The following is a 23,815-nucleotide window of genomic DNA, read 5'->3' on the forward strand; positions in this document are numbered from 1 at the left end:
ATTCAACAAATCCTGATATTTAAGAAATGAAAATTAATACGGAAAGTTAAACTTTTAATTCAATAAATTTGATTTTTTAGTAAATTTATTTGTTGAAAGACCACATTTAAAAATAATTTTCTATATTCATCACTATAAAGTGGTATTTTATTGAGATATCAAATTTTGAAAAATTCAACTTCAAAAGCGCTACCTATCAAGCCTCCATAAAAAAATCATATTTTTCTCGAAGTCTAACACTTGTTTAGTAGGATTTTTATCTTTTAGTTGATTGGAATTTATTGAAATTATGCTGCCCGGCCATGGATGAGTGTTTTGATTTGTTTTTAAATATTTTGATTTACTAAAATTTTAAAAAGATTAAAAAACAATTTTAATGGAACAAGGTGCAAATATTTTATGCTTGAGGGTTGATTCTAGGCTGTTTAACTTTTGTATGTGATCTATATTTAAAGGGCAAACCTCACACAATCTGAAAGCTGACAGAGTCAATGAAATTTCCGTTCTTACAATTAAAATGGTCAAAATTTTCAAGCAGTTTTGATACTTTCAAGGGATTTGAATTAATAAAAATGCAAATTAGGTTTCTTTGATTTTCTCTATTTGGTAAAAAAAGAAGCAACATCATCTACTAAAATGAGCTCAAAAATATGGAGGCATTTTTTCAAGACAATTTTTTTAGGTCATTCCAAAAGATAATGGAAAAAAATATCGAAAATTATATTCAAAGGAAAAAATTTTTGACTAAAAACTGGCCAAAAGTAACTTATGGTTGCAAACTAAACAAAACACATAATATTTCTACGGATTTTAGACGATATTCAGAATGATTAAAATGGCTTTCAATTGAACGACTCATGCTCATCAACGATTGGAAGCTCAGGAAAAAAATAGATGGTCTAAATTTCACAGCCTTAATCATAAATGAATGAAAACTGGCTTCAAATTTTTATTTCAAAACTTTTAAAAAGCATATTAACCATAGTACATCACGACAAAATTACCTTTTTTCTTGCCACAAACTAAAACGTAAGCATATTTTCTCATTTTTAAAGGGCTAATTTTACACCGCGACCAAGAAAATAATTAATGCTTTGGCAGAAGCTCCAAAAGTTTCCGAATTAAAAGGATCAGGCCTCATATTGTTCCGAAAGAGTTAAAAGCAAAGTTTAGACCGGCCGTATACAGCGAATGAATTTTACGGCGCGCCGCGAGGGCGAAATGAATCGATTTGGGGTGGGAAACGGCGGCGAAGGGTGTCGTCGCTCGCAGTCAGCATGTGGCTGCCAGCCGGAGCGCTTCTGGCTCTGCTCGCCGTCGTGTCGGACGCGTGTCCCGGCTGGACGGTTGACTGTCCGGCCCTGTCAGTGGCAAACGCCACCGAGGCTGACATCCTGGCAATCAACGCCACGCTGCTGTGCCGCCTGACACTGCGCAAAGGACACCTACACGCTCTGCCAACACTCGAACCGGCAGGTATGATCGGAATTTTTGATTAAAATAATTGTCAGGGTTGAAGAATTCACTGGAGCCCATCAGAATTAGATTTTTTACTGAATTTTTCATTCAAGACGTATTTTTGGGCTTTAGAAAATAATTAAGAAAAATTTTCAGTGAAAAATCCATTTTAAAAAATAAAAAGGGATAAAAGCATTATTTTTGTTCACAATTTTTTTGGCTAAATTTCATTTTCTTGGATTTTAATTTGGCTCCAGAATTTCTCAGCGGGGGCCAGATTCGTGCGACGCACAGATATGGCGTCCGGTGGAGTATGGCGCGAAAAAACGGTCACGTGAAAATGCGCGAAAAGAACCAAGTTTTCGTCAATATTTTGACATAATTTGCACTAATTGTGTCTTTTAAATCGTAAAAATAAACTCTTGATACTTGTACGGCAATCCAATGAGAGCTTTTTGTTTCCCACATTCATATGTGCAATGGGAACCAATTTTATCGCACATCTGGCCCCCGCTGGAATTTCTATCTAGAAAAATTATCTCTATGAAATAATTTATTAAATCCTTTAATGCACATTGGGCTCTCCAAAGAGCTAATTTTTTTTATTTGCAAGAAATCTAATGTATAACTCCTCATTCTATTAGCTTCTCGCTCTAAAGAATGACATTTTTTGTGAATTTCCCAAAGTTTTTTTAAACCTATAGGTGTCCCTTTAATTATTTTTGTCAAATTTCAGAGCTCAAAAAACACGGAAAACTCCATAAAGGAAAAGTTAGCAAAAACGGGTTAATTTTTAACATTTAAATGATTTTATATTTTTTGACGACCCAAAATTCATGAATATCGCTCTTTTTTCTCCGATATTTTCCTATTTTAATTAATTTTTCATTCAATTAATCAATGATAAAAAATAGCACGATATCAATTTTGTACCGGCAGGGCACCTGCGCGAGCTGGACGCGTCGGAGAACGCGCTGCGCGTGCTGCCCCCTGTGCTGCATTTTCCGGCTTTGCGCACGCTCAACCTGAGTCACAACGCGTTGACCACCCTACCAATCAACTTTCTTTCGGCGTCGCCGTGCGTCACCGTGCTGGACGTCTCGCACAACCAGCTAGCCGTCGTGTCCGCGGGCGTCGGACTGGCGCGCAGACGCACGACGCACGTCTCCCTGGCGCACAACCGCATCGTCCGCGTCGACCCTGGTGCGTTGGAGAACGCCGTCGTCAGCCGCACCCTCGACCTGTCGCACAACCGCCTGAGACGCTTCCCCGGCGACGCCTTGCGTAGGGCCAGGCACCTGGCTAGCGTCAGCGTTGCGTTCAACTGCGTACGGCGTCTCCAGCGCGGAGAAACGGACGATATTTCGGTCGGAAGTTTGGATATTTCAGGGCAGTTGGAGCGCATCGACGCGGACGCATTTCGCAACCTGCCTGCGTTGGAAAATTTGACGCTGACGCACAGTCCCGGACTGCGTTTCATCCCTGCAGATGCGTTCGGAGACGCACTTCCGAGCCTCCGCGTCGTGAATTTAAGCGGAAACGCGCTGCTAGGTTTCGAACGTCCGCCATTTTGGATTGACGTGCGGGTTGACGCATCAGGGAACGCGTTCGTCTGCCACTGCGCACATCACTGGCTCAACATCACGTGCGCCGAAGCGTCCTGCGCGCCGCTAGTGCTCCCTTTGCTTCCGGAAACGGCCGCTGTGGCGCTGGGGGGCAGTTTGGAGCTGCGTTGCATCGCGTTGGGGGCCGAACGCGTGCGTTGGCTGCGTGCGGACGACGGGATAGCGTCCGATACGTCTCGACTGCGTCTGACGCACGCCGGGCGCGAAGCTGGCGGCCTCTTTACGTGCGTCGCGTCCAACGCTTTGGGTTTGGCTCGACGCAGCGTGCGTGTGAGCGTCAAAGACCCAAACGTGCGCCTTTTTGTTCTCAGCGTGAGCGCGACGTTCGTAACGCTTGCGTGGAACATGAGTGGCGCAGCGCCGTACGTGCTTCGCTGGGGCGCCGACGCAGCGGCGCTGGACAACGCGTCGCCGACGTTCCCGCCGGCGCCGCGGGCGCACTCGTACGCGGTGCACGGCCTGCGTCCCGCCACCGCCTACTGCTTTGCGCTCAGCCTCGACGCAGACGTCACGCTGGACCGCACGTGCGTCACCACGGCCGCTGACGGGCTGGTCGGCGTGGAACGCAGCTACGCCGCCATCGCAGCGCTCGGCCTCGCCGCTGTTGCCGCCCTCGCCGCCTGCGTCGCCCTCTGCGTCATCAACGCACGCCCCACGCGCACCGTGCGCAGGGTAGAGCTAATCGAATCCGTCGACGCCGCCTTCTTCATCGAGTTGGACTAAAAATTAAAGTGTAAATAGTATCATTCAAAAGGACAAAATGAAAAATATTGCTATAAATGTGTGTTATTATTTTATTTGAAGTGATTTCAGTTAATTCATAATCGAATTCAAAAGAAGTATTATTCAGCTTTACAAGCTAATTTTAAATTTTCTTTGTTGCTTGAACGGCGCTGAAAGGGCATTGTGATATTGTTCCTCTAAAGCCGGCATTATTTAGTTACTTTTCTAGGATTAAAGTTGTTTCATATAATTTGACGAATTTTACTGTGAGTCTAATTTTTAATATTACTAATTAATCGAAAAAATATCTCTGAAATTCGTTTTTCTTCCTTGTGAATTCCTGTTTTAGACTAAAATTGACTTTGTTTGGTCAAAAATATAATTCCGCAGTGTCGAAATATCGTGAACTTGGCATATTTCTTCTACAAATAAATACGTTTGCTCAAAATCAAACACATTCTGTAACTGTTCTACGTCAAATATTCCTTTTTTAATTTGTGAATTAAATCATATTTTATTTCTGCAATAAAATGTGTCAAGTGAAATTTGCAATATTTTCTGCTATTTAGAGCATGATATGTCACATAAAAAATTGTTACAGGAAGGGTTCATATTTATTTAAATTAATGCTACAAATCCCTTAGAGGTCTAAAAATTAATAGTTAATAACCACTAAATATGTATCAAAATCTTTTTTTATACTTATTTTGCATACCGTGCAGCATGTCTGCCCAAAAAATTGTCAACATTTCCTACCGGTACAGTGCATTCGGGAAAAATTAATTTGGGCCACTTTATGGTGACCCTTTCAATTAATGCGCAGTTAAACGTCTGGCATTATCAGAAAAGAATAATGTCTCACCTCGAATAACTTGCTTTGAACAAACCAAAACCTTATTATTATACTTTTATTATTGTTTACGACGAGAGTGGCTCGCGCTCTTTTGGCCCTTCAGGCAACTGTCCGTCAAAGGTGGCGAAATTGTCCAAAAGAGACTTCAAATAAATGCGATGGCACCGGTAAAACAGTTCAGGCCCAATCTGACAGGAAGGTCGGACGGATTTTTAGCAATAATTACGAACATTAAATTAACAATGAAAGCAAGCAAAATATCGTTGTTTTCATGAGCATCACTGAACAGAAAACAAAGTCAGAAAACTAGGAAAAAATATTTTTGGAACAGGAATTGAAGTCAATCGCTTCTCACAGCTTATTTGAATTTTTAATCATTTGCATTTCAGTTGCGAAATCAAACCCGTGTTCTGCGTTTTTAAATAAATTTATTTGTTGAACAATTTGTTCACATTGATGGAAAAATATAAAAAACAACATTTCTCTAGTGGAGCATTAAAAATTGACACATTTTTTAAAAAAAATTATTCCTCTCTTTCATATTCGAACGGTTCTGGCGTGGGTGCTTCTTCTTTACACTCATTACACTGTTGATTGTTTGTGATTTCTTCGTCGGAATCCCAGACCGGGTCACGGAATCCTTGGCAGGCCGTCTCCTCGCCCGCTGACTCGTCTTCACTTGTGTCTTCCGAGCTAAAAGGTTTGTATCCCAACCTAGTTAATATTAAGGTTCTCGAATCATCTTGGGCACAGCCTGGGTGAAAGACACCATCGAGGTCCGTTTCCTCGTCCGATTCGTCTTCACTCGTGTCGTCCGACGAGTCACTTGTGTCGTCCGACGAGTCACTCGTGTCGTCCGAGCTATCGGGTGTGTTTCCCAACCTTGTAGTTGGGCTCCCGGTTGCGTCACTGACACCCTTGTGGGACGTCTCCTCCCCTGCTGACTCTTCGCTTTCGGAATCACTCGAATCGGGTGGGCATTCCCAAATTGGGCCCATCTTGACAGATCAAACGTTTGGGTAGTTCTAAAGTTGCACCTCGACTGCAGTTTATAGACGCAATCGGCACTACTTAACCCTCTGTTTCGTATGGTTTTTATTATTGAAACAGTTGCCGTTGTTTACAGCTTACAACAAACGTGTTTTTCAAGTCTTTGATAATGAAAAATATTATTTTATGCTATAATATGTAAAATATGAGTTCGTTTTCACTGGCACTATCTTTTTGACTTAGAAATTTAGATAAACTGCTGATGATGAAAATATTTATTTTTCAATTTTAACCCTGAAAATATTTGTCACCCGCCTTGATCATGTTTCCATTTTCCTGTTGAGCATTGAGCAGATATATCATTGAAATTGATCCGACACGTGACCTATTTAGGTGCTGTAGGTTGAGCACCGCGAGAGAAGCTGTAAAATGCATTTTGTGTGTGTGAGCGTGTGTTATTCTTATTTCTTCCGTTCCTTTGTCGCGCGACGCGGTGTCTCTTGTTTGCACGCGCCAATAACAAACTCAGTTTTTTATGACTTTGCGAAAGACTTTGTTTATTAAAACTATATTTTCAAATCAGTTACATTTCATAGAATCTCATAAACTGTATTTGCTCTAAAATTACTATTGGAATTTATTTCTTTAATTCATATTAATAGATGAGCCACATAGCATAAATAAATACGTTACAATTTTATTTTTTACATTTTTAAGTGTTTGTAGTGCCCGCCACCTGAGTGCGTTAACCTTAACCCTGAGTTAGCCTGTGAGCCCATGCGCACTGGAATTTTAGTGATAAAACGATAATCATCCTAGCGTTAAGCAGCTATATACAGTATAAACTGTAAACGCTCGCAAGGCCAGTGAATCTTGGTACATCTCGCACGCCTCATACATAAGAAAAATAATTTATATTTAAAACCCTAATCTCGCAGCGAGTGCAATTCAATATAAATGACTCGATCTATATATCCCATATATGACGCGGCTCATCCGCCATATAACGCGGCTCACCCGCCATATAACGCGGCTCACCCGCCATATAACGCGGCTCACCCGCCATATAACGCGGCGCACCCGCCATATAACGCGGCTCACCCGCCATATAACGCGGCTCATCCGCCATATAACGCGGCTCACCCGCCATATAACGCGGCTCATCCGCCATATAACGCGGCTCACCCGCCATATAACGCGGCTCACCCGCCATATAACGCGGCGCACCCGCCATATAACGCGGCTCACCCGCAGTATAACGCGGCAAATCCGCGATACAACCTGGCAAATCCGCGATACAACCTGGCAAATCCGCGATACAACCTGGCAAATCCGCGATACAACCTGGCAAATCCGCGATACAACGCGGCGCACCCGCCATATAACGCGGCTTACCCGCCATATAACGCGGCTCACCCGCGATATAACGCGTCTCACCCGCCATATAACGCGGCTCACCCGCCATATAACGCGGCTCACCCGCCATATAACGCGGCTCACCCGCCATATAACGCGGCTCACCCGTCATATAACGCGGCTCACCCGCCATATAACGCGGCGCACCCGCCATATAACGCGGCTCACCCGCAGTATAACGCGGCAAATCCGCGATACAACCTGGCAAATCCGCGATACAACCTGGCAAATCCGCGATACAACGCGGCGCACCCGCCATATAACGCGGCTTACCCGCCATATAACGCGGCTCACCCGCCATATAACGCGGCTCACCCGCCATATAACGCGGCTCACCCGCCATATAACGCGGCTCACCCGTCATATAACGCGGCTCACCCGCCATATAACGCGGCTCACCCGCCATATAACGCGGCGCACCCGCCATATAACGCGGCTCATCCCAAATATAACGCGGCTCACCCGCCATATAAGGCTGATGTCGATTGATCCTGGACTGCATGGAAAAGCGTTCAAAACGCCTCGCTGCGTCACGGTCTCCATCGAGGGGTATATCCTCTACCGGTAATAAGTTATTTCCGGTTGTGACTTTAATAGATTCGTCGGACTCAATGGGTGTGTTTCTCGACCCAATTTGGGACTGGAATGCGTCAGAGACTCCATCGGGGGCAGTCACCTCCCCCACTGGCTCTTCGATTTCGGAATCGCTAGATTCGTCGGACTCATTGGGTGTGTTTCTCGACCCAATTTGGGACTGGAATTCGTCAGAGACTCCATCGGGGGCCGTCACCTCCCCCACTGGCTCTTCGATTTCGGAATCGCTAGATTCATCGGATTCATTGGGTGTGTTTCTCGACCCAATTTGGGACTGGAATTCGTCAGAGACTCCATCGGGGGCCGTCACCTCCCCCACTGGCTCTTCGATTTCGGAATCGCTAGATTCGTCGGATTCATTGGGTGTGTTTCTCGACCCAATTTGGGACTGGAACGAGTCAGAGACTCCATCGGGGGCCGTCACCTCCCCCACTGGCTCTTCGATTTCGGAATCGCTAGATTCATCGGATTCATTGGGTGTGTTTCTCGACCCAATTTGGGACTGGAATTCGTCAGAGACTCCATCGGGGGCCGTCACCTCCCCCACTGGCTCTTCGATTTCGGAATCGCTAGATTCGTCGGATTCATTGGGTGTGTTTCTCGACCCAATTTGGGACTGGAACGAGTCAGAGACTCCATCGGGGGCCGTCACCTCCCCCACTGGCTCTTCGATTTCGGAATCGCTAGATTCGTCGGATTCATTTGGTGTGTTTCTCGACCCAATTTGGGACTGGAATGCGTCAGAGACTCCATCGGGGGCTGTCACCTCCCCCACTGGCTCTTCGATTTCGGAATCACTAGATTCGTTGGACTCATTGGGTGTGTTTCTCGACCCAATTTGGGACTGGAATTCGTCAGAGACTCCATCGGGGGCCGTCACCTCCCCCACTGGCTCTTCGATTTCGGAATCACTGGATTCGTCGGAATCATTGGGAGTGTTTCTCGACCCATTTTGGGACTGGAATGCGTCAGAGACTCCATCGGGGGCCGTCACATCCCCCACTGGCTCTTCGATTTCGGAATCACTGGATTCCTCGAATTCATTGGGTGTGTTTCTCGACGCAATTTGGGACTGGAATGCGTCAGAGACTCCATCGGGGGCAGTCACCTCCCCCACTGGCTTTTCGATTTCGGAATCACTAGATTCGTCGGACTCATTGGGTGTGTTTCTCGACCCAATTTGGGACCAGGATGAGTCAGAGACTCCATCGAGGGCCGTCACCTCGTCCGCTGGCTCTTCCGATTCGTCTTCACTCGTGTCGGTCAAGCTATTGATGATATCTCTCAACCTACTTTGGATCCTGAATGTGTCACTCAAACCCTTGTGAGACATCTCCTCCCCCACTGGCTCTTCGATTTTGGAATCACTAGATTCGTCGGACTCATTGGGTGTGTTTCTCGACCCATTTTGGGACTGGAATGCGTCAGAGACTCCATCGGGGGCCGTCACATCCCCCACTGGCTCTTCGATTTCGGAATCACTGGATTCGTCGGAATCATTGGGAGTGTTTCTCGACCCATTTTGGGACTGGAATGCGTCAGAGACTCCATCGGGGGCCGTCACATCCCCCACTGGCTCTTCGATTTCGGAATCACTGGATTCCTCGAATTCATTGGGAGTGTTTCTCGACCCATTTTGGGACTGGAATGCGTCAGAGACTCCATCGGGGGCCGTCACCTCGTCCGCTGGCTCTTCCGATTCGTCTTCACTCGTGTCAGTCAAGCTATTGATGATATCTCTCAACCTATTTGGGATCCTGAATGTGTCACTCAAACCCTTGTGGGACATCTCTTCCCGCACTGGCTCTTCGATTTCGGAATCACTTGATTCGTTGGACTCATTGGGTGTGTTTCTCGACCCAATTTGGGACTGGAATGCGTCAGAGACTCCATCGGGGGCCGTCACCTCGTCCGCTGGCTCTTCCGATTCGTCTTCACTCGTGTCGGTCAAGCTATTGATGATATCTCTCAACCTACTTGGGATCCTGAATGTGTCACTCAAACCCTTATGGGTTATCTCCTCCGCCACTGGCTCTTCGGTTTCGGAATCACTAGATTCGTCGCAGTCATCGAATGGGAATAAAGTGTTTCGGCCCATCTTGACAGGTTAAACGTTTGGAAAGTTGTAATGTTGAAACTCGGCTGTAGTTTAAATTTATAGATTAAATCGGCACTGACGACACTCTGTTTTTGATAAGTTTGTTATTGTTAATCTCTATTATTAAAATAGATTCCAACTATCTACTGTACAAAAATGTTTTTAAAGTCTTTGAAAATGAATAAATATTATTTTGTGCTAATCTAAAAAACGAATTCAATTTCACTAGCACTTTATATCCTTTTGACTTAAAAATATACAATTTTTAAAGTTGTCTAACTGATGATAAGAATTATTATTTTCAATATCAACTCTTATGAATATATATTTGTCACCCTTGATCATGTTTCCATTTTCCTGTTGAGCATTGAGCAGATATGTCATTGAAATTGATCCGACACGTGACCTCTTTAGGTGCTGTCGTTTGAGCACCGTGAGAGAAGCTGTAATTTTTTCCCGCATGCATGTTATATGTGTGTGTGAGCGTGTTATTCTTTCTTTCATTTCTTGTCGCACGGTGTGTCTCTTGTTAGCCAATAATATAATCAGTTTTTTAACGATTTTGCGAAATAAATTGCATGTTTCATCTCATATTGTATCCTGCTATCAATTTATCGAAACTAACTCTTTATATCAAAACAGTTAAAACCATTTTCAAATCATTTGTATGGCCATCATAGAATCTCTTTCCTTAGCTGCATTTGCACTAAATTTCATGCATATCAGGAGATATATTTTTCGTTTACCGCGCGGTATAACTCCTTATTCTATATTAGCTCTGGGACATCATCAAAATTCTCCAAAGTTTTTGTAAACCGATATCCCCTTAATTTTTTCCTCAGTATGCAAACCGTGCAGCATGAATGATAAAGAAATTGCATACATACAACATCACCCATTTCCTTTTTGAGGTTTGTCGATCTCAAATATGCAACCTGCGCAGCATGTCTGCCCAAAAAATTGCATACATTGCAATCGTGAAAATTCTGGCAAAGTATAAATACGTTCGGGAAAAATTAATTCGGGCCACTTATGGTGACCATTTCAATTTACACGTCATGCTAAAAACAGAGATGAAAACTTCAAATAACTTGTTTTCAACAAAAAAATTCCAATTTATCCAAAACATTACTATACTAATTGTCTACAAGTTATAACGACAAGTGGCTTGTTGCGAGACGCGTCCTAGCCCTTTGTGCGATTGTCCGTTCGATTGGCGAAGTTGACCAATAAATATTCTCAAATTTAAGTCACCGGAAAACCGCAAAAATAAGGTCCAGAGCACAATCTCAGGTCGCGCGTCCTGAGGAAGGTTGTTGAGAGGCTACGAGGCTAGGATAAAAAAAATCGCCAAAAAATAAACTCGGAAGTACTGAAAAAAATCAAAACAAGCCTGGGAGCGGATGTCAAATCGGGGTACCCTGAGAGTTAATTAGCAGGGTACCACCGCAGGTCGAAGCCCCGACCGAGACCTGTCGATGAGGGGTCGTCGGTCGATGATAGGAATAACGGTCGAAGTTTAAGACAAATTCAATCATTTTCGCCCGAGAACAAAGCGCGTCTCAAAGACAAAATTTGAATATTTTAATTTTTTAGGCGGCGAAAAAAATCGATAAATCAGTTTCCAGAACTGCGGAACATAACCTATGCTTTGAATATCAAAAGGACCAAACCATTGACATAATTAATATTAATAACTATAAATAATAAAATGTATCTCCATCGTATTCTTCCTTTTTTGATCCGTAATAGACTTCAAAAACATGTTTGTAGGAAGCTATATTGCTAATAATTTCCTAATCAAAAACTCTTTCAAAAATAATTAGTAATAAAATGACATTATCATAATAAGTCCAGGGGTCATAGCCACTTTCTGTCTATAAATTCAAACTGCAACCAAGTTTGAACAGCAGAAAGGTCCAAACCTTCTACTCGTCAAGATGTTCCCATACCCGAGATACACACCCTACAACTTTGACGATGGTGGGTCAGCAGACGTGGAGATGCAGTCCAATGAAGACAGTGATTTTATCAGATTGAACTACCGCCCGAATTGTCAGTTTTTTCCTCTGCCGCCGATCAACGAAAGAGTGCAACAGATGATAATAGAATCGATGGAATCAGAACCGATGCAGTCCGACGACATGGAACAAGATACGGAACCTGCCTTTGCTCCCGGAAACGGCCACTCTGGCACTCGGTGGCAGTCGCGTCGCGTTGGGGGCCCAACGAGCGGACGACGCGGCAGCATCCGAAACGGCCGGGCGCGGTGGTGTCCTTTCATGCGTCGCGTACATCGCTTAGGATTTGTCTCGGTGCAGCGTTTGAGTGAGCATCAGAGACTCGAACTTCTCGCGTCATTTCTAACTCTGCGTGAGCGCGACTTCCGTGTCGCTGCAGCTTGCATGGAAAATGAATGGCGCAACGTCGATCGTGTTGCTAAGGAGCGTCAACGCAACGCCGCTAGACAACGCGTCACTGTCACCGGCGTTCCTGCCGGCACCGCGGGCACACCTGCATGGCCTGCATCCCGCCGCCGTCTGCAGCCTGCTCGACGCAGATACAGACGTCCCGCTGGACCTAGCAGGAATCACCACGGCCGCTGACGCGCTCGTCAGCGTGGAACGTGGCTTTTATTCGTCACACCATCGCCACTGCTGCTGCTGCCGCCCTTGCCGCCTAATTGTAAGTCATCAACGCCCGCCCCATGCGCAGGATAGAGCTAATTGAATCTGGCCACTTCATCAAGTTAGTCTGAATTTTTGTGTTCTTTTTTTAAGAGATTCAAATTAATTTAAAATTAAGCTGAACAAAAATTTGTGTATTTTCTTTCATTTACATATTTTTAACGTTGTGACGCCTTCTCGCCACTACTGTCCAATTAACTAGTTTGCATTAAACCTGTATTGCCCGGTGGCAGTATAAAGGCGTGCGACAAGCAGTGCACCCTTTCTGCACCTTTACCCCCACTGCACAATCAAACTCGCACTGTAAAGCAGTCAGGAACAAAATGTTCTCCTTCCGACTAGAATGAGATTTCGGGCGAGAAAATTCCATAGCAACGTACGGGGTAGGCAGTAATAATTATTTATGTTCGAATGTGATATTTTCCGGATATTTTCATTGTTATAGTTATTTGTGATTTTTAATTATTCATGTAATTTCACAGTCTTAATTAAACTTTACTACAACGAACCACGATACGAAATAAATGCGTTCTTTACCGAGAGACGCATTTCTGTCACGGCTACTCGAACCCAAAACGTCGTCGCTGAAAAAAAATTTGTGAAATGGTTCCCCAAAGTCGGCACTTAAAAAGTACTTAAATATAGGATGTAAAAATTTTAATTAGTGATAAACTTGTATTTAATTTTACTTAAATATGTTCACTGTAAACATATGTGACTATAATCGAGATATGTATTAATCCTGTAAGCTTAATTTTCAATATTACTAATTTAATCGACAAATATTATATATTATCCCTGAAAATAGTTATTTTTCATCGTGATTTCTCTGTTTTGGACTTATTAATATTATGTATTTGTTTGATCCAAAATAAACACATTGAAGTTACTTGAACTATTGAAATTTTGTGAATTTTATTAATAAATACATTATTTGCCCAAAATCAAACACAATATAGCTATTTTGCATCAAAAATTAATTTCCTTTTATAATTTGTGAAATAAAATCATTCATTTTTTTTTAAATGTGTCGAATTAAATTGCAACTATACATATAAATAAAGCATTTAAAGATTCATTTTTATGCAACACATATAGCAAACTCAGAAAATGTTTATTTATTATACAAAAAATAAAATAATATAAAGATGAATTGAATTGAAATCAATGCAGTTAACCAATAAATATTGAAAGCTTCTCGTTAGTATGCACACCTTGCATTAAGAAATGTTACAGAAATTACAATTTTTACAAAATCCATTCCTTTTTGAGGTTTGTATGGATCTAAAATATGCATATACTGCCCAAAAAAGTGCCTAAATTACACTGTCTTCGGGATAATTCTGGTAGAGTGCATCCGGAAAAAAATTAAGTCAGGCCACTTATTGTGAGGCCCTTTTTCATTAATGCTTAGTTAAATGTCTGGCAATATCAATGATGAATAATATCACCTCGGATAACTTGTTTTGAACAGTCGCAGACATCAAAATAATTAACACTTTGTCTACGACAAAAGTGGCTAGCGATCCTTTGGCCCCTCAGGCAATTATCCGTCAAGGCGAAATTGTCCAAAAGACTCAAATATAAGTGACTGCGCCGGTAAAACCGCAAAAAAACAGATATTGGATTGTTTTTTCATGTGCATCACTTAACAGAGTCAAAAAATATGAAAATGTGTATTTTTAAAAGGGTGCTCACAGACATTTTAATCAAGATGTTGAAATCCAACCCGTGTTTTGTGATTTTAAAAATTTTGTTTGCTGAACAAAGTTTCACGGAAAAGGAAAAAACAAAACCAAAATTTCTCTAGAAGATGATATAAATGGGACATTTTGTTTTTAATTATTCCTCACATATATATTCGAACGGTTCTGGCGTGGGTGCTTCTTCTTCTTCAGACTCATAAGACTGTTGTTTGTTCGTGGTTACCTTGTGAGGCATCTCATTCGCGTGGATAAATTTATAGGATGGAAAATCCGACCTAGACCAAGGTGCGTTCTTTTTACATTCAAGGTGTCTCTTCCTCGTCATTACACTGCAAGTCAGGGTTGAGAGAATCTCCCGCCCCCGCCGCATGTTACTACTGCGTGGTGCGAAAAACTTACCTTTCACATAGCGACATGCGGCGGGGTGAGATTTTCTCACCCCTGACTTGCAATGTATGTTCGCCTTTTTTACTCTTCTCGCCGACCACTTTGCGTCACATGTACCGGCTTCCTCTTTGGACATATTTAACAACGCTAACGACGCTGTCAACTTTGACTCTTCGTTTTCGGATTCAGTCGTCCAGTCGTCAGCAGAGTTATGCTCGTTGGACATCTCCTCCCCCGCTGACTCCTCGGTTTCGGATTCTGTCATCCAGTCGTCAGAGTTATCCTCGTTGAACATTTCATCCTCCGCTGACACTTCGGTTTCGGATACTGTCATCCAGTCTTCAGAGTTATCCTCGTTGGACATTTCCTCCCCCGCTGACACTTCGGTTTCAGATTCAGTCATCCAGTCGTCGGAGTTATCTTCGTTGAACATTTCCTCCCCCGCTGACACTTCCATTTCGGCTTCCCTGCAGTTGTCTGAGTTATCGGATGGAGATGTGGAATTCACCGAAGTTTGGCCCATCTTGACGGGTTGAACGTTTGGGCAATTCTAATATCAAACCTCGGCTGTACGGGTTGTAGTTTAAATTTATAGACGGAACCGGCACTGACTGAGAACCTCTGTTTTTGATGTGATGTTATTGTTATCTTTTATTGAAAGAGATAATTGATTTACCATTATTTACAGTGGCCTACTACAAACATATGTTTTTAAAATTTAAATAGATCGTAAAAGAAAAATATTATTGTGTGCTAGTCTATTCGTTTTCACTTGCACCATACTTTTGACTTAAAATGCAACCTTTGATCGTTTTTATTACTGAGCATTGAGGTTAAAGTCATAGAAATGGCTCTGACGTGACCTATTAAGGGGCGCTATATCGGTTTAGCGCCGCGAGAGAAGCTGTAAAATACATAGTTCTTTGGGGGGTAGGAGGTGGAAATTAAACCTTGCGGGATTTTCAACGAATTCTTCTCTTTATAAACGTCAGTCACTTGGCGACTTAGTCTAACAGAATACAAGGACCTTTAAACAAAATTGATACACGACTTAGAATTGACAATTTAAAGAGATTTGTCTTGAAGAACAATTTAAAATTAGAAAAGAATTTACCCGATTGAGCCGGGTCCTTCACAATTAAACGCTCGGAACTCTTAAGATGCGACTTGTTGGCTCGTGTGTCCGGCGAAAACTAATTTAAATTAAAAATCTCTCTCTCTGTTGCATTAACGAATTTCTAACAATCATGAATAACAATACCCTAGGCTAAAAATGAAAAAGGAATGGGAGCTCGGCTCCGCAACCACTACATTTAGTCCGGGGGGAGTAAACTGGAAGTTTTAAGAGACAATAACTAAACTCAAATTGCAAATCTTACTTTTCTGCACGACTTTGCAGTTTTCTCGACAGTTTCAGTTTGATCGGTCTGCTCTTCCACCACTTTGCTTTTAACTACTTCTATTGAAGAGACAGACTCTGTGGCTAAAATAAAAGCTGGTTTCAGACGGTCTACACTGACATTTTTGTGCTGGCCTTTGATTTCTAACTTGAAAAACTTGGGTCCTCTTTCTACTATCGGGAAAGGACCAGTGTATGGAGGCTGCAATGATTTTCTGACCGCATCAGTACGCACAAAAATGTCAGTGTAGACCGTCTGAAACCAGCTTTTATTTTAGCCACAGAGTCTGTCACGTCGGGGTCACCACTTTGGGGGGTAGGAGGTGGAAATTAAACCTTGCGGGATTTTCAACGAATTCTTCTCTTTATAAACGTCAGTCACTTGGCGACTTAGTCTAACAGAATACAAGGACCTTTAAACAAAATTGATACACGACTTAGAATTGACAATTTAAAGAGATTTGTCTTGAAGAACAATTTAAAATTAGAAAAGAATTTACCCGATTGAGCCGGGTCCTTCACAATTAAACGCTCGGAACTCTTAAGATGCGACTTGTTGGCTCGTGTGTCCGGCGAAAACTAATTTAAATTAAAAATCTCTCTCTCTGTTGCATTAACGAATTTCTAACAATCATGAATAACAATACCCTAGGCTAAAAATGAAAAAGGAATGGGAGCTCGGCTCCGCAACCACTACAGTTCCCTTTTCTGCATGTGTTTGAGCGTGTTACTCTTCTTGCGTTTCTTTCTGGTGTTGTGTGTTTCATATTATTAACAGACGATTTAAATTTGTGAATGTTACTCCTTCGAATCTCTGATAGTCACTTATCAAGCCATACAACCAAAATCGACAAAAACAGACCAACATTTGTCTATAATTTGCATTGTTAAATCATTTTTTCATTCATTCTTCGGTTGCGAAGGACCTTAGCGAGTAACCAAAACATTGTTAGTTATACTTAATTCTGTTTTCGATTCTAAAGTAACTGCATCATATATTTAATAACAAAGTAATTCAATCTTTCTCTCCGCAGTGAGTTTTGAAAGAAATAACAAGCGACAAGTCTGAAATTGATTTTTAATGGAAATCAAACAGATGGCAATATTTCAAAGAAAGCAAAAGCACACATATTAAATTGTTGTTTTCGTGTACATCACTTAACAGAGTCAAAATAAATATCAAAATATATTTTTAGAGAATTTAATTTGCAGTCAAAACATTTCATACGCTTCTCACAATCAGTCGTCTGAACTATCCTCATCCCCCACTGACTCTGCAAATCCGGATTCACTGGTTTCACTGCTGCTGTCGTCGGAGCTAGCTATCTGATAGTAATGTATGCAACGTAACTTTACCGTTAGCATGTTCAAGGAGTTTCTGATGAGGTAGGACATCAACCAGTCCCTATTTGTGACTCTTCTCGCCAGACACGTTGGGCTCCTCATTCCGTCAAAGCTGGACATCGCCTCCCACTTTGATTCTCCGGTTTCCGATTCAGTCGTACAGTCGTCAGAGCTATCCTCGTTGGACATTTCCTCTCCCGCTGACCCTTCAAATCCGGATTCACTGGATGCACTGGATTCACTGCTGCTGTCGTCGGAGCTAGCTATCGGATGGAAATGTATGCATTTTAACTTCAAGGTTAGGCAGTTCAAGGAGTTCCAGTCGTCAGAGCTATCCTCGTTGGACGTTTCCTCCCACGTTGATTCTTCGGTGTCCGATTCAGTCGTCCAGTCGTCAGAGTTATCCTCGTTGAACATCTCCTCCCCCGCTGACTCTTCAAATCTGGATTCACTGGATTCAATGCTGTCGTCGAAAATATCGGATGGATGTGTGAAACTAATCTTAGTTTGAATCCTAGTAGGTTCATTAAGGCATCCATCACTGCAGGGGGACATCTTCACGTCCGCCTCTGTGAATCTCGACCTAGCTATGCCCATCTTGACGGATTGAACGTTTGGGCTTATTAGTTCTAAAATCGAACATCGGCTGTTGTTTAATATTATGGACTGAATCAGCACTGACCCTGTTTTTTATGGGATGTTATTCGTTTCTATTATTGAAAGAGATGTTTATTTTCCATTATTTATTGTCCACTAAAAACGCGTTTTTAAAGTCTGTGACTTTTACCCTAATTGACCGACAAAACACTGAGAAAACTCCCACTTTCCCATTTTTGCCGGTTTTGCGGGAGTTCAAAGGTCAAAATCTGGGAATTTCGAGTACACTGCAAGTCAGGGGTGAGAAAATCTCACCCCGCCGTATGTCACTATACCCTGGGGTGTCCATGGTGAGTTTTTCGCACAGCGCAGCAGTGACATGCGGCGGATAGTGGGATTATATCACTGCAGCGCAGTGACATTTTCTCACCCCTGATTTGCAGTGTACTTCATAACTTTGTTCAGGGTGGTCCTAAAACAAAAATTAAAAAAAAAACATTTAACTCGTCTCAACAAGGCAATCGACGTTGACCTCAAAGTGGTAGATTAAAGGTCTTAAAAATTGATTTTTTATTTTCAACTCGAATTTGAAAATTAATTTTTAATTTTTTTCATTCCTATTTAAAATTTGGAATAGCGCTTTTTCCTCATATTTTTATTTCAATAAAAAATGAAAACTTCGAAAACCTTTGTTTATTGAGGTTGGTAAAAAAACGATGATAGACCAAATCTCGACTTCTAATCATCTGATTTTGGAAAACCGCTTACTATGTTAGACTCGTATTGATATCACCAAGTGCACTAAAGGGTTACAAGACTCACCAACCCCCTAAATAACCGTGAAATTTAGCATTTTTTCATCCCTCTCAACACCTTAGCACGACGTGGACGAGTAATTGTCTTCTCCAAATCAATTCAGTTACTTAGTTCACTCAAAGACAAGTCAAACGGTACGAATTTTTGTAAATAGGACCACTACAACCCGAGATTCGGGTGCACAATTTTATTTTATCGAGACGGATGCATTAAAATGCTCGATTGGAATTCTTTTTTATTCAGGAATAAAAAAAACTCAAATTATATTCAATTGCAAACCCTTGTGAATATATTCGTCTACCTTTATTTATCGTTTTTCCTATGTTGAGCATTGAAGTAGATGTCATTGAAATTGATCCGACGTGACCTATCGGTTGAGAAGCTGTAAAATGCATTGTTCCCGCATGCATTTCGTGTGTGTGAGCGAGTAGTTTTTCTTCCGTTTTGTGTCGCGCGCGCGGCGCGGTGTCTCTTCTCTTGTTAGCGCGCGCCCATACATATTCAGGCAGTGGAGCGCGACGAGAGAGGTGGTTTCTGCCGCATTGCTAATTGCTTCGCTAATTGGGTCTGCCTTTTTCACCCGCGCTGCAAACAAATGGCACCGCCGCCGTGTAATGACGCAAATTCAAGCAATCAACGTATCAGATTCGCACACTTGAGTTCTGGAGAATGGAGGAGATGCTTAAAGACGCTCTCTCTCGCCGGCGAGTTGAAAAGTTTGTCTCGGCAGCACGAGGCCGAAGAGCACTGCTTCTTTTCAAATGAGAATCTGCTCCTCTATTCTTCCATTGCTCTGCTATGCTGGATGGAAAGTCAATACTGCATTTTTAATTAAACCAGTTCGACGAGGTCTACAACCTAAGTGTGCAGACGAGGACGCTGGCTGAGTATTTTAACAAATTCTGATTCCATTATTAATTCTGCTAAACATGATTTTTCCCGAGAGATTCGAGATCGTTTATAAATAGGACATTTCTCTTTAAACAGTACATTTTTTTTCATTTAAAATTATGTTAAAATGCTCTTGGAAAATTTGATGAAGGTAATGGCAAACTAAAGGATTTTCTGAGGGATAATTTTTTTATAAATAATAATCTCCGTCTGATGAGACGAATCGATTGATTGCCAAGTATGAAACAACATTTTAAAGGTTGTAGATGTCACAAATATTTCCTAAAAACAAACCTCGTCTTACCCGCATAAAAAAATATAACCCAGGAATATCCGGAATAATCTTAGATTAATCAAAATTTACCCGAAAAAATTAATCCAAAAAAATGATCCAGGATTAATCCTGTATTAATTGAGATTAATCTATGAATGTTTAAGATCAATCTAGAGATTAATCTAAAAAAATATCCTCAGATTATTCTTTAGATCATTCTGAGATTAATCTAAAAAATTAATTTATAGAATTTTCCTGGAATTAATTCAGATTAACCTTAGAATGTTCTAAAGTCAATCTAGAGATTAATCTACAAGAACATCCCTAGAATAATCCCAAAGGGGAAATTTGAATATAGTTAATAGAATATCCCCAGATTATTCCATGGATCATTCTGAGATTAATTCAAAATATTTTTTTAATGTTCCTAGAATATTCTTTAAAAAACCCTAAAAGAGAAGAACTTAGATATTTTTCTTACAATTAAAAACACAAAATTAAATATGAAACATAATTTAATCAAGAAAATTAACTGCCATATTGTTAAATAATATCACAAAAATATTTTTCTGGGAAATATTTTTTAATTAAGTCGATAATTAAATTTTAATATTAAAACCTAAACCTTTTTCGCATTATCTAATACAAAATTATGATGCCTTTTTTCAAAGAAGCTGCCCAGATTAAAAAAGGTAAAAAATCATAAATTCGATTGAATAAATTAATTTCTTAACACAAGGAGTCTTAATTAATGCTACCGACAAACGGGCAAATTTGTAAATTAAGGTCAGAAGACCAAAAAAGGGTTAAAAGGGCGATTTTAGTGTGCGCGTGGTAGCGGCGGCTGCACATGCATGCACGCACTTGCATGGAATGCCTGCTGCCTGCCTCTGTTGTGGAGCGGGGGAGGGGCGACGGCCGGTGGCAGCAGGACTGGCGAGCAGCAGCAGCAAGAGACTTACAAAATCCTGCCTCGCTCTCTTTGTCTAACGCGTCAACGGTCAACCGCCGTTCAAATCAAAGTTATTAACGGACGCAGGACGCCGGACGCCGCCAGTATGGGACAACACGGACGTCCCGCGGACTCGGACGGATGGCCTGGATCTTGCGGTTAACAGGGTAAGTCCCATTTTATATATTAGCGTCCAAAGAAATTAGAACAGATCGCGCAACTTTGAAATCCAACGGTTTTATGGTAAAATTACACTTTTCGCCGCTACTTGTACGGTTTTCGCCACCAATATTTTGATATGGGATCCTCTCCAGTCCTTAATGTTCTTAATTAGAACCCCGTAATTAAGTTTGGGTGGCGGAAACTGTAAATCGGTGATGAAAAATATAATTTTTCCATGTAAATCGCGGTCGCATTTTTTGTACGCTTACGAGAATATTTATTACACATTCTGATTCAATTGGCTTCGCATGGCAAATGGAAAAATATTATGCATGAACTTGACATACTTCTACCTTCCATTTTCCAAGCACAGCTAATTGAAAAAAGCTTCTATTTATTTTTTTCTACGAGTCGCTCCCTTTTTTTAGCTTCAAGCCATCCGCAGCTATTTTGCACGACGGGAAAAGATACAATCGTTTAAGTTCTGCAGTTTGGGCTTCAAGATTGGCGGTGCTGGCATCGAATGAGAGAAAATTTTGTACCTGATATGATTAAAAACAAATAAATTTTAAAAATTTAACTGAATAAGTTTGTAATTATTTAAATAATTCCCAATTATATCGCAGTAATAGTAATAACAGATTTTGAAATATTCTAGGAACAATCTGAGGGTAATTTTAAGAATAATTTAGGGATAATTTTTGTCACAATCTATGTTAACCTTAAAATGATATTAGAATAACCTAAGAACATTCTAAGATTGTCCTCAAAGAATAATACAAAGTTAAGATTTGATACGCTAAATATTAATCCCAGATCAATCCAAAGATTAATCCATAAGTATATTCTGAGAATGTTCTAGGATCATTCTTTAGAGCTTTTTGAAACAAACCCCGGCAGAATAATCCTGGAACATTCTAAGGATATTCTCTTAAATTAATCTACAGATTAATCCAGTATCACGAAAAACCGTATCATAAGTTCATATATAATTAATTTTTTAGATTAATCCTGGGCGAAGTCGGTTTATTCTTAGAACATTCTCAGGCGATATTTTTTTATGCGGGTAGCTCTTTGCAATTTGCAGTAAAAACGTTAGCAAATATTTTCCAGACGTCAATTTATTTTAAAATTTTAGCCACCTAAAATAACAAAAATCTTTAACAATGCGGAATATGTGTGTTCGCGTATGAAGGAGAAAATTTTCTATGCAATGCAATATGTGGTTTCCAGTTAAAAAAAAGAGAAAATTGCTGATTTTTTTCTTTCAAGGTTGCAGAAATTAGGTATAACTCTTAAAGGTGAATTAATTTATTTTTAAAACAACATACGTTTTTTACTATTAATTTTTTCTTCTACTTTTGACAACTAAAATGTTGCTTAAGCAGAAGACTTACAGAAAAGACAAAATTTGTATCGATTATTTGAGATTAATTTTTATAATTGAATTTTCGATTTTTTTAGATTATGATTCACATGTTTTAATACTGTGAGGGGTGTATGAAATAAAATATATAATTTTCGGTAATCACAAATGGGTGGCAAGGAATCACTCCATGCTCTGTAAATTAAAATTTGTGTATTCAAAATAAATTATTATTATTTGTTTTATAAATCATAAAAAATAATTTATAATATTTTTCTACCTGAAATTGAATGCATGCTTGATACCAGATTTCGCATAAATCTGAATATTCCGGGGTGATGGTGGGAGAAAAGGTGGCTGCTGCAGGGGGGAAATAGTCTGCATTGCAAAATAAACGTGGTTTTCTTCAATTTTTTGCATTTTTCTGAAACAGCCTTTTTTATTGAAAATTTCTCTCGGTGGATGACCAAAAAATCAGTAATAAGCAGGCCACAATTTTCCCCAAAAGATCGAAAACGAACTTTTTTGGCTAATATAATGTGACTTTTTCTGGTTTAAATTAGGAAAAATGTGGAAAACCCCAATTTGTTGTTTTTCCTAGCCGTTTTTTTTCGCAAAAAAACCAGTGCGTTGCAAAATTGGTGAACCCTGCTTGAATATCTGAAATTTTATTTAATTAGTTTCCATTTTTAAATTTTTTTAGTATTAGTCACATTTTTAAGCCATGAGAGATAAAAAATGTCATCTCTGTATTATTTAGTTTTGTTTTTATAAATATTGTTTCTACCTGTGCCATTTTATTTTAAAAAATATCTCCCCGAATTAGAGTTTTAGCTCCGGTGCGTGTGTTTAATATTGGCAAAATTCGGTCGGCTGCGCTTTTAGTTTTCATGCGCACTCAGCCGCGAGGCGGGCGCAGGTGCGCTTTATTCTCTTTTGATACATAAACCATATCATATTTTTTTCTTGGCCAAAAGCCGCGTGTCCGGACAAACGTCACAGCAGGGAAGAAACAAAAAAGACAGAAAATTACGAGGGACACGTTTGTCCTGTGCCATTATTGCTGCTGCAAATTTATCGCCGGAGGCTGTACAGGCGTGACGTCATCATCATCTCGGCCGCCAAGCACATGGGGCGATTTTTCAACCGCATATGCGTCCAAATTATTAACATCTCGACAAAACGCGACGATCGATTCCGAAAGCAGCTTTGATGTCGAACCACAGATTCTAATAAGGAGATGGAATATTTATTCAGGGAGTGGGAAAGTAAGTTGGATTTATTTATAGGTCAACATGCAGATTTATTTTTCTTCAAGGGATGAGTTTATTTTATATTCATGTAAAAAAGATTTAACCTCATTTTGGAAAAATTTTCAAGGTTTGAAATTGACAATCGGCATGGGTCCTCCAATTTGGACGAAATTTGTTTTGTTCCTAAGTATGAATAATAAAAGAATTGCCTATTTAAAAAACTC

The 23,815-nt window shown here is 40.8% G+C and overlaps 3 protein-coding genes and 1 long non-coding RNA gene across 4 annotated transcripts; 2 read left to right on the forward strand and 2 right to left on the reverse strand.

Moving 5' to 3' along the window:
• Nucleotides 1-97: 97 nt before the first annotated feature.
• On the forward strand, nt 98-4,412 carry LOC135940442 (leucine-rich repeat and fibronectin type-III domain-containing protein 4-like). The gene is made up of 2 exons (XM_065485317.1): nt 98-1,476; nt 2,398-4,412. Exons 1-2 carry the CDS (start codon nt 1,278-1,280, stop codon nt 3,804-3,806), a joined length of 1,608 nt encoding a protein of 535 aa, XP_065341389.1. The 5' UTR covers nt 98-1,277; the 3' UTR covers nt 3,807-4,412.
• Nucleotides 4,413-7,595: 3,183 nt separating this feature from the next.
• On the reverse strand, nt 7,596-9,757 carry LOC135941035 (germ cell nuclear acidic protein-like). Its single transcript, XM_065486253.1, has 2 exons — nt 7,674-9,757; nt 7,596-7,623 (listed from the first exon to the last, which is right to left on the reverse strand). The coding sequence occupies exons 1-2, from the start codon at nt 9,755-9,757 to the stop codon at nt 7,596-7,598; spliced, it is 2,112 nt and encodes a 703-aa protein (XP_065342325.1).
• A 7,418-nt stretch (nt 9,758-17,175) lies between these two features.
• LOC135941047 (uncharacterized) lies at nt 17,176-17,877 on the reverse strand. Its single transcript, XM_065486270.1, has one exon. It carries the CDS (start codon nt 17,875-17,877, stop codon nt 17,176-17,178), a length of 702 nt encoding a protein of 233 aa, XP_065342342.1.
• Nucleotides 17,878-19,892: 2,015 nt separating this feature from the next.
• LOC135939789 (uncharacterized) lies at nt 19,893-21,547 on the forward strand. The gene is made up of 2 exons (XR_010574778.1): nt 19,893-20,977; nt 21,401-21,547. It is a non-coding gene; the product is annotated as an uncharacterized LOC135939789 (long non-coding RNA).
• Nucleotides 21,548-23,815: the final 2,268 nt, after the last annotated feature.

Source organism: Cloeon dipterum, chromosome 3, assembly GCF_949628265.1.
Source record: "Cloeon dipterum chromosome 3, ieCloDipt1.1, whole genome shotgun sequence".
Classification (NCBI taxonomy): Eukaryota; Metazoa; Arthropoda; class Insecta; order Ephemeroptera; family Baetidae; genus Cloeon; species Cloeon dipterum.

Excerpts from the sequence above, each read along its gene's own strand:
- LOC135941047 (XM_065486270.1), bottom strand. The coding sequence starts at position 17,877 with ATGGGCATAGCTAGGTCGAGATTCACAGAGGCGGACGTGAAGATGTCC.
- LOC135940442 (XM_065485317.1), top strand. The coding sequence starts at position 1,278 with ATGTGGCTGCCAGCCGGAGCGCTTCTGGCTCTGCTCGCCGTCGTGTCG. Across the intron at positions 1,477-2,397 it reads GCCAACACTCGAACCGGCAG|GGCACCTGCGCGAGCTGGAC; the intron begins GTATGATCGGAA and ends TTGTACCGGCAG.
- LOC135941035 (XM_065486253.1), bottom strand. The coding sequence starts at position 9,757 with ATGGGCCGAAACACTTTATTCCCATTCGATGACTGCGACGAATCTAGT. Across the intron at positions 7,624-7,673 it reads TCGAGAAACACACCCATTGA|AGGATATACCCCTCGATGGA; the intron begins GTCCGACGAATC and ends TATTACCGGTAG.